This window comes from Rhinolophus hipposideros (genome assembly GCF_964194185.1).
Source record: "Rhinolophus hipposideros genome assembly, chromosome: X".
Taxonomy (NCBI): Eukaryota; Metazoa; Chordata; class Mammalia; order Chiroptera; family Rhinolophidae; genus Rhinolophus; species Rhinolophus hipposideros.
Genome location: NC_138046.1, coordinates 82,995,367 through 83,010,816, shown reverse-complemented (window position 1 = coordinate 83,010,816; position 15,450 = coordinate 82,995,367). Strand labels below are relative to the sequence as shown.

The 15,450-nt window shown below is 38.6% G+C and overlaps 1 protein-coding gene across 9 annotated transcripts in view; it reads left to right on the top strand.

Annotated features, from left to right (window-relative positions):
- The first annotated feature begins 512 nt into the window (after nt 1-512).
- The window catches only part of RRAGB (Ras related GTP binding B), a 28,692-nt gene continuing 13,754 nt past the window's right edge, over nt 513-15,450 (top strand). For 2 of the 9 annotated variants that reach the window (XM_081043963.1, XM_081043956.1), the window contains exons 1-5: nt 641-1,269; nt 2,132-2,165; nt 4,565-4,664; nt 11,132-11,198; nt 13,455-13,677. In XM_081043963.1, coding sequence (XP_080900089.1) covers nt 1,178-1,269; nt 2,132-2,165; nt 4,565-4,664; nt 11,132-11,198; nt 13,455-13,677 — 516 coding nt within the window. In that variant the 5' untranslated portion in view covers nt 641-1,177. Of the gene's footprint in view, nt 1,270-2,131; nt 2,166-4,564; nt 4,665-9,154; nt 9,239-11,131; nt 11,199-13,454; nt 13,678-15,450 lie in introns of all 9 variants that reach the window. The other 7 variants (XM_081043957.1, XM_081043958.1, XM_081043955.1 and 4 more) reach the window with 7 other exon arrangements.

Here is a 15,450-nt window from a genome sequence, read left to right as displayed (position 1 = left end):
AGATGTGTTTACCCAACCCCCTAAATCAAAGAAATGCACTGCTAAATGCCAGAGGACCAGGCACCTCAATGGGAGACAGATAAGAGAAGGGAGAGGGGGAGGCAATTCCACCCATAGAAATAAAAGCCTTCAAACATTGTAAGGCTGCTTCCTTCTGTCAGGTCAGCCTGCTCTTTTTTACTAATAAACTTCTGCTGTTCATGCCGCACAAATTTCTGTCTCTTGATTGAATTCATTCTTTCAAGAAGACGAAGAGCCGAGGTGTTCAACGTCACTTTCCCGTTAACATGAGGACAGACACTTGAAAGACAATACTTGGACTTCCCCACCAAGAACGTTAAGGGTGAAATAGCAGTAAAAACAAACAAACAAACAAACAAACCTAGCTTTGGGGCACTGAAATTGCAACCGGCTCCTTTAATTCTCCATGGCTGCCGGGTGCCCACCAAAGAAGTGCTGGCGGGCTGGTAACGCCCCACCAAGCCAAGGCTGAGTAAGAGCCAGGGCTACTTGACGGCTACAGGCGGCACTCTGCCTTTCTCTGCGCACTCTCTATGGTATTCTTCCCAGCGCCCCGCCCCTTGGGTAGCGGCAGTCACGTGACGGGCTCCGGGTTTACGACAGGTGTCCACGTGATCCTGGCCTGCAGTCGGGTGGCTGCGGTGAGGTACCTGGGTTCCTGAAGGGTGGGTGGTTAGGTTGTAACCATCGCCACCCGCGGACTCTCCCCGGCGGGCTGGCTCGGGAACAGCGAGTGAGCTGAGGCGTTCGCCGCTTAGTGCCTACGGCACGCACGGGTCTGCTCTTTCGGCCACCTCCGCCTTCGTTGTCCCCACCTCTTTGCGGGTGAAGTCACCTTTGGGTTTCGAGACCTTGGGTCCTGAGGCCCAAACTCGAGATAAAATCTCTACCCCCACACCTCTTAACCTCTCTTCCTTTGCACCACCGTGTCACTTAGCTTTTGAGTTGGCCGGCTAGGCCGTGCCTTGAGGCCAAGTTCGAGGCGGTAAAGGTAACCGTGGGGAAAGCAGCCCCCCAGTGGACAAAGGCGGAGGCAAGAATAGAGCGGCCCTGAGGGCCACAGGCCATGAGAATAGGCGGCTGAGGGGTTGAACAAGGGAGAAAAAAAGAAAGAGTTTTGCGGCTTTAGAAGGGACTGGAAAGGACTTGTTGCACGATGGAAGAATCTGACTCTGAGAAAAAGATGGAGAAAGAGAATCTGGGGCCGAGAATGGATCCTCCCATAGGGGAACCTGAAGGATCGCTTGGGTGGGTGAAGGGTATTATGCCAAACCTGGAAGGGGGGTGGGGGTTGTTCTAACTGAAGAGAATATTGTGAATTAGAGCATGCCACCCACGATAAATTGATTCAATTTATCAGTAAGGTTGGTTGGTATCATGCTTTTGGTGACAGGATAAACTGGAAAGAGGACTAGTTGCTAACTGGGCTGAAACAACCCTTTCAGACGACACCGGACAGGCCTGATACCACTCGTGGTGGGGGTGAGGTGTGTTCTAATTGAGGTGACAGTTCTGAGTTGCTTTGAATTATCAATAAAAGAGATTTGACATCATCATGCTGAAGATACGACTGCAAGGAAGAGGGTTGGCATTTCCTGGGCAGAGATCAGTGGCTTGAGCTGCTTTCTGTGCTAATTTGTACCTGAAATTGAACGTTGTATTTTATATGCTTTGTGCCTCTAATGAATGAATTTAATATGACTTGGAAGGACAACTGAAGGACTAAAGATATTCCCAGATTTTAAAAATAGGCTGGTTTAAAAACATAGAGGATATTCAAAGATGACAATATTATTCTATTTATTAAAGCACTTATTTGTGTTGCTTTGATAATTTTTTAAGATAATGAATCTTGAATTTTAATGGCTCAATTATATTCCTAAATAAATCTTCCTAGGAGCTATCTCCTGAGCACGTAATTAAGTGATAGGAAACATAAATGCAGTTTTATAATTAAGGGAAATGAGGGCTTCTACTCAACTGAGGTCCCCACCCGCGGACTCTCAGTTGTACTAAACATGCTCTTTTGCAGCTCCACATTTATTTTTATTTAGTTCAAATTTCTAAGGCAGGTAGATCATGGAAACTCTATCTTTGTTTATATCTGCAGGTGGGTGCTACCAAATACAGCCATGAAGAAAAAGGTAAGATGTGTTAGGTACTTCAAAAACATGCAAGTAAAGGTAAGAAGTTACTATTCAGCAAATATATTTGTGGTGTTTATATAACATCGTTCCTGGACTGTTGCAGGAACCTCCTAAGTGTTTTCCCTGACTTTTGTCCCCTTCTTTACTATTAGACTTATTTTTTCTAATATATAAATCTAACTGGGTCATTGACATACTTAACTTTTTGTAACTTCCCAAAACCCATAGTATAAAATCCAAATGATTTTATAGCATAGAATGCCCTTTAAAAATCTATTCCTGACTAAATCATCTTCCATTGTAATGAACCCTATCATAGCCATACAGAATTTATTTCTCTCCAAATTTACAAATTAATTTGCATTTTAATTTGCAAGTTAGCATGCAATCCTACACACACACACACACACACACACACACACACACTCTGAACTGGCCTCTGCCCGCACATTTATGTTGAACCCAACTCAGATTTTAACCACTTTAAGTCTTACATGAGTTCTCCAGATAGAATTGAATACTCCTTCCCTTGTACTCTTATGGTACCCGACTTGGGTTTAAGCAGAACAATAAGAGCACAGCTCTGGCGCAAATTTCTGAAACTTTTGGGCTTTCAGTTTCTTCATTTGTAAAATGGTGGTAATATTACGTATCTCATAGGGTTGTTATGAAGTTTAAATGAGCAAATATATGTAGAGCACTTAGATTAGTACCTAACACAGTTAGCCTTGGTAAGTCTTTCATAAATAATTGAGGTGAGCTTTCTTAAATTAAAAAAAGAAATGCACATATTTAGCCTTGACTTCATCTAATAACTCAGTTATATAAAAAAACTTCAGCTTGCCAAGGGGATATACTTGATGAACCTGTCTAAAGTTATTATCAACAAGGATGTCTAAAAAATACCTAGATTTTCTGCATGATTAAGAATAAAAACAAAACTTTTTTGTAATAACTTTAGACTGGCTCTTCAATAACATTTCTTTAGTGAGATAAAGTTACATAACTAAATAGCTAGATGAAATTGAGCCTGAGTGCAGTACACTTTCATCTGTAATTTAATTTCCCTGTATTTGTAATTAGAAATTTTTGTAAAATGTCTTAGAATTGAAGATAGAATATGTACCCCTTTCATTTGAAAAGCAAGGTAATTGGAACTGTATTTCATACATTTCGAGTTGAAGACTCTTAAAAGTCACCTTACCCAATTCCTCCTAGTACCAGAATCCAAAGCATCTTTGACAGGTGTTTTTCTGTTTTTGTTAGATGCTGATATTGACAGCCAGGCTATTCACCTTCATAAGGCCACCTTTTCCATTGGACGATTCTCATTATTAAAAACTTGCTTGTTTTATATCTCTGTTTTGATAGCTTGTTCATTCTCTTGACCATATTTTGTGCATTGTTGTATGTTAGACACTGGAGATACAAAGGGGATTCTCTCTGCCATTCTGGAGCTCAGAGTCTGTGAGAGACCAAAAAAATGGATAACTAAAGTTCATTATGGTCTTTGCAATACTACAAGAGTGTCATGGGATGACAGAGGTGAGATACACCTAAGCCAATCTAAGGCTTTGGGGTCAGAGAAGCTTTTTGAGATGATTACTGAACCAAGTTTTGAAGGATGAGTGGAGCTTAGCTGAAGGAAGAAAAAGGAATGGAAAGTTACTGGCAAAAAGTATAATGTGAAACAGAGAGAGACCTAGAGCAGGGCTCCCTGGACATCGGGGAACAATCAAAGGGACTACAGGCAGTTCAGTTCAGTAGGGCTAGACTCTATAACTTCCAGGCCAGGAGGGTCAGAAGATGAGGGCAGAGGAGAAGATCAGCCATGTCAAGGAGAGTGTTGTATATAGTTTATGGACTTGATCCTATAGGCCATGGGACACTTTTGAACAGAAAAAGAGACAGAGTAATTAATGGAACACAATTATGGAGGTAGGTAAAAGGGATGAGGTCAAGGGCAGAGGTGGAAAAGTTGACCTTGAGCCGGAGGAAGAACTTTCAGTTATACTGAAATCCCCTGCCAGGTAGTTCAGTGCATGAAACATTAGCTTATGAGAGATCAGCGTTCAATTTCCTCTCAAGTTGGTATTTCTCTAACATAGTACTGAATATATGATAGTGTATATTAATAGCATAATAAATTCACTATGATTCTATCTATCACCCAAGAGGATCTATGACTCATGACAGGTAAGTGCCTGGCCCCTGGAATTCTAGGTATCTCTGCCTTCACCATTGGTTTAGGAACTAGTTATCAGTATCTGCACCAGGTTGTTGGTACTGTCACTTCAGTAAAACATCAAGTACAGGAGAGAAATAGATCCCTTTAGACTTGAATTGCTCTATATTGCTAACTTCTTTTCATTCTTTTTCCCCTACTTTGTCCTTAGGTGCTGTTGATGGGTAAAAGTGGGTCTGGTAAGACCAGCATGAGGTCTATTATCTTTGCAAATTATATTGCCAGAGACACACGTCGACTTGGTGCAACAAGTAAGATGTTTTATCTTATTGTAAAGTCAGGTGATCTTAACTATTAATAATCTGCATAACACACTTGGTTGCAGTAACTTGGGAATGCAGAGGTTGAAAGATTTGTTTTGGAGCATGTTTTCCCTTTTTTTCATCTCTTCTCAGAAGTGTATCGCCTAATTCTGGTAACTGTTGCTCACTCTCTTGGGGAGGTTCTTTCCTTTCTAGGTTGCTTACGAAGTGGGATGCCCTTATCCAACTTCTTTTTTATCCTGCTCTTTCTTGAACAAGCATAGGGGCCCTTTTGTTTATTCGGTCTTTTTTGGGGGGGGGTTGTTTTTAACTGTTACTATATAAAGGGAAATTAATTGATAGGTATTAACAATCATAACAATAAAATGCCCTGAGATTTTTTTTTAAAGCGATACTTAGTCCTAGTCTTCATTAAAAGGTAAATTGCTGGGGGCAAGGGGTTGTGAGAGGGAGGTTAACCTGATCTGTACTCTGCTGCTGCTTTTCCTGGATACACACCAATGTTCTCATTGGAATTCCAGCTTTGACTTGAGAAATGTTTCATTACCCTTTATGGTTTGAATGTTAAATCACGCTTCTTAGTTTAGGCTAGCTGGACGGCCAGTGGATCTATACTCCTGGGAGACCCATTTTGTCTCTACTCTGTAATGCCATTTCATTTTTCAGCATCCAAACATTTCTGGATTCTGCCTCGGTCCTTAGCCTCTAAGTGATGAAACCATTGCCCTACCTGGCTTTTAAACATTCCTGATCTGGGTTTCTAGCATCTTGAATGCTTTTAGGGACAAGTCACCCACTACTTCGTAAGGTATCTCACTGTTTTCAAGGAAAACAAACCTTGTTTTCCAGACTCTGGGATACAAAGGAGAAGGAAACCTCATTTCTGTTCTTAAAGTGCTGCGAGTGTAGTATAGACTGTCATAATTGGGGCAGCTCTAATGGTTAGAAAGCTGTTTCTTAGTGCAGCCCCAAATCTGTTTCCCTTTATTTATCTTAGCTGGTCCCCTTTCTGTTCTCTCAAGCCTCTACAAATATTTGAGTGTGATTAATGTCTCAATGTTTCCAACTGTCTCTTGCCTCCCAAATCTTATGTTCCTTAAGTTAAACATCTCAAGTTCTTCTATCTGTTCCTCCTTTGAGATCATTTTAAAGACTTTTTTAAGGACTTTTTTGAATATGTCTACATTTTTCTTAAAGTGCTGAGACTTGAATGCCAATGTGGTCTGATCAGGGCAGAGTAGGACTATTATGTGTTTTATTCTGGGCATCACACTGCTGTTAGCACAGTCTAGCCCCTACTCTCCTTTTGTGAAGTGACCTTCATCATACAGAGTCATACTAAAAGCACCCAATTTCTTTTCACATATATTGTTATTAAAACAAACACATATTCTGTTTGACTATTTTGCAATTAATATTTTGAATCTGAGAATAAATGCTTATCTGTATTAAATTATCCAGTTTTCTTTGTTTTTAGCCCATGATATGTTCCTGTACCCAGTGTTTATTAACTTTGAAATCCAGGACAAGTCACTGTCTCACTGGGCCTCATTTTCTTTATCCGTAGGGAAGACTTTGGGTCCTATTTTTATTTTAGCTACTTATTCTTTCATCGGATATGTTACTATTCTTCTTAGCTTCATGTAGTTTGTACATTGGACAAATATTTCATCTAGTTTTCATCTAAGTAGTTCATCAAAAGTTTTGATCAGGACAGGGTCCTTTGGCCTGTCATGCCTCCGGAGACTTCCTTCTAGAAAGTACCTGTCCAAACCTCTCCCTGTCTTGATTTGCTAGATTGTAATTTTTTTCTATTCTTCCAAGTTAAATATCTGAACCTAATAATCATTTGGCTTTAGTAAAATTAGAGGAAGCTAATGTTTATTGTATGCTGTTTTATTTAGTCCTTATATTAACTTCATTTTAAAAGATGAAGAAAATATGACCTAGAAGTCTCAAGCTCACTCAACTTGTGTTAGAGCTGGAATGTCAATCTATGTTCCTGTTCTATTCAGTATGCTACAGCCACAATTTTTGGCAGACTTCTTTCTATATTTTAAATTCCACACATTTTATTGAAGCATGTTTTTTCTAGTCCAATTAATATTTTTGTTTTCAGCTAATCAGCAGAGTTGGTGTACTGGCCTAAGTCTGGTGAATAGTCTTGCAATCCAAATTTCAGAACTATCCAAGCTACTTAAAGTAGTTTTGAAATAATCTAGCAGCATCATTAAAAAGTTATTAGGTTGGTGCAAAAGTAATTGTGGTTTTTGCAATTTTTAACCTTTTAAACCGCAATTTTTAAACCGCAATTACTTTTGCTAATACAAACAGAATGTTGCAAATTATATGATCCCTATACATTAAAGCAGGCCATTTATTTCAACAAATGCTTTTCTGGAGCTTCCTGTGTGCCAGGTACTGTGAATGGGACAGGGTTCTTGCCCTTAAGAATATGGGACCTTTATTGATAATACTTTATTAGCAATTACTATATTTCCTTAAAGGTAGTAAAAATGTACTTTAAAATAGTATGTTGGCCTTAATGTTTTAGTGTATCATTAGCTAGTTTGTTATTGCTGAAGAAAGATCTGGGTTCTACTACTTAACTTATAGACTAATTAAAAATACTTATAGTACATTGATTTTTTTTTTACTTGTTATTCCTTTTTATGCAGTGGCTAATTTTCTTTACAAGTAGTAAAAGAGTACTTCTTTGAAAATATTACATCACCTTTAATGTTTAGTGTTTTTCTAGATTGTCATTGCTGAAAAAAGTGTAGTTTTATTTTGTTAAACTTAGATCCTACTTTGTTTTGAAATTTGAAGTAAGGACACAAAATGGTGGTATAATTAATTTATTAGAAGGCTGTTAAAATGTGTTTGTTGGAATAGTAAACTTGTCAATAAAAATATGATTATGAAGTATTTCAGTTTAAAACACTGTTGACGGCTCCAAGATTTCCTACCTTCTCAAAATTCTCTGTTCTCTTGGCTTTTATTTAATGCTTTATTACCCTGGTTTCTTCCTTTATCTTAAACCTTCCCCTCCCCCCTTTTTAAAGAACATTTTCTTCTTTCTGCCCCATAAGTGTATGTGATTTCCCAAAGCTCTGTCCTTGGTTCTTTTCAGTTGCTCTTAGGACAGCAGGACAGAAAGACTAGGAGGGCCAGAGGGCTGCATAGGAGACATGAGGCTAAAGAGGGACACAGAAAGTGGGGAGTTAGGTCATAAAGTGCCTTATAAGCCATGTCAGGTAGTTTGAACTGAGGATAGAGGGCAGCCCCTACATAGTTTTAAACAGAAAAGTAACACAGTCAGATTTTGCCATTTTTAATTTTTAACTTGAATTACAAGAGTAATACTTGTAAAAATTCAAACACTATGAAAGTGTAGAAAGTCTAATCCTTCCCTTATTCTCAGGACTGCTTCCTAGGGACAACCACCACCATTAGTAGTTTGAGGTTACCCCTCTGGCCTTTTTTTTCCTTTTTCTTTTTCTGGGCGTATATAGTCATACATATACAGAGACACGTTTAGTTTTTCTTTTTAAAGAAGAATAAAAATCTGTATTTTAGAGAGATCATTATATCTGTAATATGGAAGATAGATTAGAGGGAGGCAAGGGTAGAGACAGGTTGACAAATTACAAAACTATTTTAGTAGGCCAGATAAGAGATGAGAGGGGCTTAACTTGGGTTAGGGTGGTTGTCGTAGATACGGTGAAAAGCAACTGGACTTGGGATATATTTAAGAGGTAGAGTCAGTAGGACTTGCTGATAGTTTGTGGGGGGAATGGTGGGGAAAAGAGTGGACTCAAGGATGAAACTAAGATTTTGGCTTAGGCAATTGGTTAAATTCACTGAGATGGAGAAGACTGAAAGAGGAATAGCTTTTGTGTGAAGAATGGGGAGATGATAAGTTATATTTGGATACATTGAGTTTGGGATACTTGTGGTTTTTTTCAAGTGAAGATATCCAATGCATGATTCAGAAAGGGAGGAGAGAAGTCTGTGTTAGAGATACATTTTTATGATTTACCAGTATCCAAATGGTAACTAAAGTAATGTGAATACAATAGCTTGCCTGGGAGAAGAATACATAGAGAAAAGAGTAGGAAGAAAAGAGATGGAATCCTGAAGAACTCCAACATTTAAGGGACAGAAAGAAGAATAGGAGCCTGTGAAGGAGGATCTGCCAGAGAGGTTGTAGGTGTGATATCAGAGGCCAAGAGAAGAGAATTTTTTGAGAAGAAAGTAGTCAACAGTGTCATGCTGCAGAAAGTAAGACAAGGACTAAAAAGTCCACTTTGGCAATGGAGCCATTGGTCATTTAATGAGAACACTATCTATGATATGGGAGTAGAAACCAGATTTCTATCCCATGTGCTCCATATCTAAACAGTCACTGAAGCCTGTCACTTCTTTTGTTATTGTCTTTGCCTTTCTCAGTAGCACTTCTTTCCATTTTTTTTTAGTACTAGACCGTTTACATAGTCTTCAAATTAATAGCAGTTTGAGCACCTACTCTCTCGTAGACTCTGTTGGAAATACAAAGACATGTAAGATATGATTCCTTTTCCAAGGAGGGGGAAGTAAAAGGGAGAAGGGAAGTAGTTTGCGCACCTACTATGTGCCAGGCACTTTATATATAACACTTTTAATCCTCATAGTAATGCTGTGAGGTCAATACTATGTCTGCCACCTTTTTTAATAGAACAGCAAATACTTAGAGGTTAAGTGACTTGCCTAAGGTCATACAGAGAGGTAAATCGGGTATTCAAACTAAGAACTTTTGACTCCAATGCCCATTAAAAAAACGCTTTGCTGCTTATGATCTAGTTTATGAGAAGATAAAATTGCACAAAAGTTAGCAGTCAGTTTAAGCAACAGCTTTGAGATAGTCATAGAAGAAACACAATTGTGTGATTGATTGACTATAAATTGTAAAGATGATAATTGATAGACCTTGAGAAATTTCCAGGATAAGAATTTTTATTATTCCTCCTTGTGAGTTTTAGTGCCTGGCAGAGAGTAGATGCTTAATAAATGTTTGAATGAATTCAGAGGGAGTGATGACGGTAAGTGAGGGTGGCCAAGTAGGGCTTTTAGAGGAGGTGGGATTTAAGTTGGGTCTTAAAAGATGAGTCTAACTTTGAAAGAAAGGGGGGGAGGATTTTCTAGGCAGATGGACAGAATCGGCTAAGTATAGGGTGGAAGGGAAGTGTAAGGCAGAGGTCGCAAACAAGCAGCCTGTATTTTGGATAAGGCCTGTAGATATGTTTTGTTTGGCCTGTGTGGTGTTTTAGAAAAATTGGAATTAGTTATCAACATGTGAAAGTTTCCATAAAAATTTGGATTTCCCACTACTATTGAAAAACTTAAAGATCTTGTAATCCTGAACCCCTGTTCTTGCATGGCAAATGAGCTAGAGCTGAGTAACTGCCACCCACTCCATCATCCCCTTGGGTGGATGTTTACTCTCCATAAATGATCAACTTTGCTCTTGTACATTTACTGGCCTAGCTCCTATTAGCAAGTTTGCGACCCCTGATGTAAGATATGTTGGGGGTTGGGGAGGTAGTGGGGTTTGGGAGTACTATGAATAAACCAAATTGGATGGGAGCAAAGGCATTATTAATGTGACTCATTGGGGAATACAAAGGTAGATTGGAAGCTAAATTCTGAAGGACCTTGAATGCTCCCCTATAGGCATGAAGGAGCCATTGAAAGTTTTTTGAATGGGGAGTGACATGTTCAAAGTAATGTTAAGATGAACCTGGCAGTAGCCTATAGGATGAAATAAAGTGGAAAGGCTTCCTGGTGGAAGGTAATTATGGAGCTATGGTATGTAGGTGTGTAGGCTTGAGAAGGTAAGGGCCTTCCTTAATGTTAGTGTCAGGTTGTAAAACGAGGAGTGGCATTGAGAGAGATTACAAAGGAATAGCAATGAATTGAATGTGGACAGAGGAGTCCAAAATGACCCCCCCCAAAAAAGGGAAATTGCTAGGGTTAGTAACCAAAATAAGGAAATCAATGGAGGGAGTGAGTATAGTTATGTTGTATGTTTGTTTTGTATTTTTTGTTGTTTTTTAAAATGAAAAATTTGTGAAGGGTATTGGTCAGGGCAAGTGGGTCAAGGAAGAGCTATTAAATGGTATATGTTTCTGTCTTACATGTTGAAATTTTAACATTAGTATTATAATTGGAGATTGTTTCTGCTTTAAGCACTAAACTACTAAAAAGTAAAATGACTTACATGAGAGCCAGTCTATAGCTCAGGGTAGTTTAGGTGCCCACCTTGCCACTAAACTGCACTACTAAGCTGACCTTCTTGTGGCTTTGAGCATTTCACTCCACTTTGGTCCTTCTAAATTCTGTGGGTTAGTGCTTTGCTTGTTTTGAATTTCACCTCACATGCTACAATTATTATATTTGTCATATTTGTCTTCCAGTTGATGTAGAACATTCTCATGTTCGATTTCTGGGAAACCTAGTGTTGAATCTGTGGGACTGCGGTGGGTAAGTACCATTTGCTTACTTGTTTGTGAGGCCAATGGCATCTAGTATAATCAGCATGGAGAGTACACTAGAGTACCTATCATTTGTAATAGATACATTGGATAGAAATTACTTCAGAATTGGCACTTGATTCAATAAAGATTTCTGACTTTTATATAATTGCGAAAATGCCCTCTGTATGTGACATGTTTAAGCAGCAGTAACACAAGCTGTATCTAGGTATCTGTACTATGGGATAGATTATCCCCCTCTTTTGCAGGTGAAGAAATTAGGTTTCTATCTCAGGCTGGCTAACATCAGTTCAGAGCTTTTAGCTATCAGACCATATCACCTCATTCTTTGTTATTTCAGTGATTATCTCCAGGAAATCTAAGCACTGTAGATCAGTCTTGAGCACATATCCTTCAGCTGAGTTACCCACTGTGGAAGGAGGAGGAGACAGTTTTTCCTCTTATGGCCAAGGCACTGGAATATCTCAACACAAATGCACATTCACTGTGCTTGTATGCGGGTATTACTCCCTACTCTATGGCCATTTGCATCTCCATGATGAAGCAGCAGCGTGTAGTGTAATGGTTAGGAGCCTAGGCTCTGGAGTTACATTTGGGTTTATATTTCTGTTAGCTGTGTTACATTGAGTTGACCATTTAAACTCTCTTGAGTCAGTTTCTTCATCCGAACATTGAGAATAATGATGGTGCTGACTCATAGGGTTGTTTTGATGGTTAAGTAAGATAATACATATAAAATGCATAGCAAAGTGCCTAACAAAATAAGTAGATATTGTTAGCTCAGTATTTCCCAGCTCCTAGCATAGAACCAGCCATGGAATAGGTTCTCAGTGAGTATTTGTTGAAAGAATAATGAAATAGCCAAATAGTCTATAAGAAAATGACTCCATTTTCCTAGCAGATGGATCACTTAACACCCTAGCAACTTTCTCCATACAAATCCTTCCTCATTATCATTTCTTCCAATTCTGTAATCTGTGTCAAGAGATTAGGTGAACTCCCTTGCTTTTATGCAATCAGATGTTATTTTTACAGATAAAGCAGCTGAAGTCCAGTGAGATTATGTATCTCCCAAGGTCACACAGCCAATTAATAGCCAAGTGCAGGACTAGAAGCAAGGTTCATATTTTTTATATTTTGTTTATTGGGGTGACATTGGCTAATAAAATTATATAGGTTTCAAGTGTACAGTTCTGTAACACATCATCTATATATTGTGTGTTCGCCACCCAGTGTCACTTCGCCTTCCATCACCATATATTTGACCCCCTTTACCCTCTTTGACCCCTTCCCCCCCCTTACCCTCTGGTAACCACTAAACTATTGTCTGTGTCTATGAGTTTTTGTTTCTTTGTTTGTCTTGTTCCTTTGTTGCTTTCAGTTTTATATTCCACATATGAAGTCATATGGTTCTCGACTTTTTCTGTCTGACTTATTTCTCTTAGCATGATGATATTCTCAAGATTTTTTTCCCCCCCACAGCTCTCCTGTTTTCTGCTAGGCAGCTGGTAATTGAGAATTTCATGGGAAACAGCATACAGCCTAAGTAGCAGAAAGCAACATTCTGCTAAAAAGTTATCTTGGAGTCATTTTCATATAGTTCATAGTATTTGACTACTCATTCAGTAAATATTCATCAGGCACTCATTCTATGGTAGGCTCTATGTTAAAAGCTGGGAAACAATGATGAACAGTAACAAACATGTTCTTTGCCTTCATAGAACTTGCTGTCTAGGGAAGTAAAGGCCATTAATTAAAAACTCACACAAATGTGTAATATCACACTTGTAGTAAATGTTCAAAAGAAGAACAATGTATTGGTATATGGCCTCTGGTGACTGGATTTGCCCAAGTCGGGGAGATCAGGGATGGTTTCTGTGAGGAAGTTCGGATTGAACTGATATCTAAAGAGACAAGTAGGAATTAATTAGATGTAGAGGTAGGGGGATAGCATGTGAAACAGAGTGAACAGCATGTGTAAAAGACTTTTGGTGGATAGATCATGGGCCACTAGAACTGAATAAAGGTCAAAGTATATTTGGAACACAAGGAGAGGGGCGTAGGGTGGTACAAGGTGTGATTCAAGAAGTAAGAAGTTGAGGCCAGACCAATTTGCTATTATTTGCCCTTTAATATGAAGTCTTAAGATTATCTTTCACATTGATTAAGCCAATAAAAATATAAGTAGGAGTGACTAACTGAGGGAGGACTTGCTTACTACCTAGATCTTTTTTTTTTGTACTAGACAGGACACCTTTATGGAAAATTATTTCACTAGTCAACGAGACAACATCTTCCGGAATGTGGAGGTTCTGATTTATGTCTTTGATGTGGAGAGCCGCGAACTGGAAAAGGACATGCACTATTACCAATCATGCCTGGAGGCCATTCTGCAGAACTCTCCAGATGCCAAAATCTTTTGCTTGGTGCACAAAATGGATCTGGTACAGGAGGATCAACGGGACCTGGTAAGAAACAGAAAGGGTGCTGCTGCAAATGGTAGATGTGTTTTGTGAACTTCTTTGGTAGAGGTATAGGTATATTTCAGGAAAAAAAGTTCTCCACATAAACTTTAAAAATAAAGTTATGTCATTTGTTTTTTAAAACACTCATAAACAAATTGTCCATGGCAAGGGAAAGGTAGTATTCATTTAGCAAATAATTTTCATATTTAGGTAAGGAACCTGATCATGTGATATAACTGAGCAGCCTTTACATATGTTTGCTGCCCTGTTTTACTGTCCTTCAGAGCAGGCAGTTACTGTCAAGGCTAAAGACCCACCAGGGGTGAGAAGAAAAAAGGTCATAGCTGTTAATAGGTTGACTTAGGAAACTGGTATGCAACAATTCAAGGCAAATCCCTCATCATTGCACTGATATGGTATATTTCTTTTCTTTCTAGCATGGGAATTATTCTATACGTAAATTTAAACCAGAGAAGATGCAGTACAAAGGGCAAACTCCTAGCTAGCTAAAGACCCCAAAATTGGCAAGTCACAAATATAGTCTAGCTTTAGTTTGCTCAATACAAAATAAGATTGGATTTTAAAGTTTAAACTGAAAGAGAAGATCCTCTATTTCCAAAGTTAAAGATGATAAAAGCAGTTCTAGAATATGCTGGTGAGGTAGAAGAATATAATTCCACTTTATGTTGGAGTATAGGAGCCTAGGGATACCCTTTATTTAACTAAAGGATTTTTTTTGGGGGGGTGGTAATAGCAGTGGTCAGGAATACGTTTTTCCATAACTAGTTATAGGATTGCCTCCAGTGTTCCAGTGTTTGGTATGTTTTGGTGTTTCTAGGTTAACCTACATGCTTCCAAAAACTACTTGACAGGGTTTCATTTTTGATTCTGAAAACTCCTTTGAGTATCTAGTCTTTTTATTTCCTTCTCCCTTTCCCTCTCTCACTAAGTATTAATTCTGTTTTTGTTTAGCAGAAAATCATGTACGTAGTTGGGTCTTGAAATTGTGAGGGCTTTGTTATTGTTATTCTTGCTGTTGTTTTCTGTTTTGTTTCCTTTAAAAATCACTTCATTCCCTAATCCTATTTGTAATAGAAAAACTTAGAGCATTCCAACAAATGAGCTCCTTATGGATTTTTTTAATTACTTCTAGTTTTTAGTGATCAACTTACTGTTTTCTAAATGCTTATATAAATATCCCCAAAGATAACACTGGTGTTCTTTGTGGGATTCTCAGCTTAATTAAGAAAAAATATACTCTGTTTCACTAAAGATTCAGACTTAGAAGTTTTGAAGTAAAAATGGCTAGGGTGCTTCCCTAAATACCAGTTTCAAGCAAGATAGATGTTTCCTTCTGTATATTAGTCAGGGTTCCTTAAAGAAACAGAACCAATAAGGTGTCTGTGTGTGTGTGTGTGTGTGTGTGTGTGTGTGTGTGTGTGTAGATAAATAGATAGATAGACAGACAGACAGATAGATAGATAGATAGATGATAGATAAAGAAAGGCAGTCAAGGAGGTGGGGAGAGAGATTGATTGATTTTAAGGAATTGACTCACACGAGTGTGAAGGCTGTTAAGTCTGAAATCAGGGCAGGCCTAGAAGCTGGAGGTACAGGAAAGAGTAGATAGAAGCTGCAGCTCGAGTCAGAGGGCAGTCTGGAGGCAGAATTCCCTCTTCCTGTGGATGGCAATCTTTCCATCTTAAGGCCTTTAACTGATTACAGAAAGCCCACTCATTATGGAAGGGAATCTGCTTTAAGTCTACTGGTTTAAAT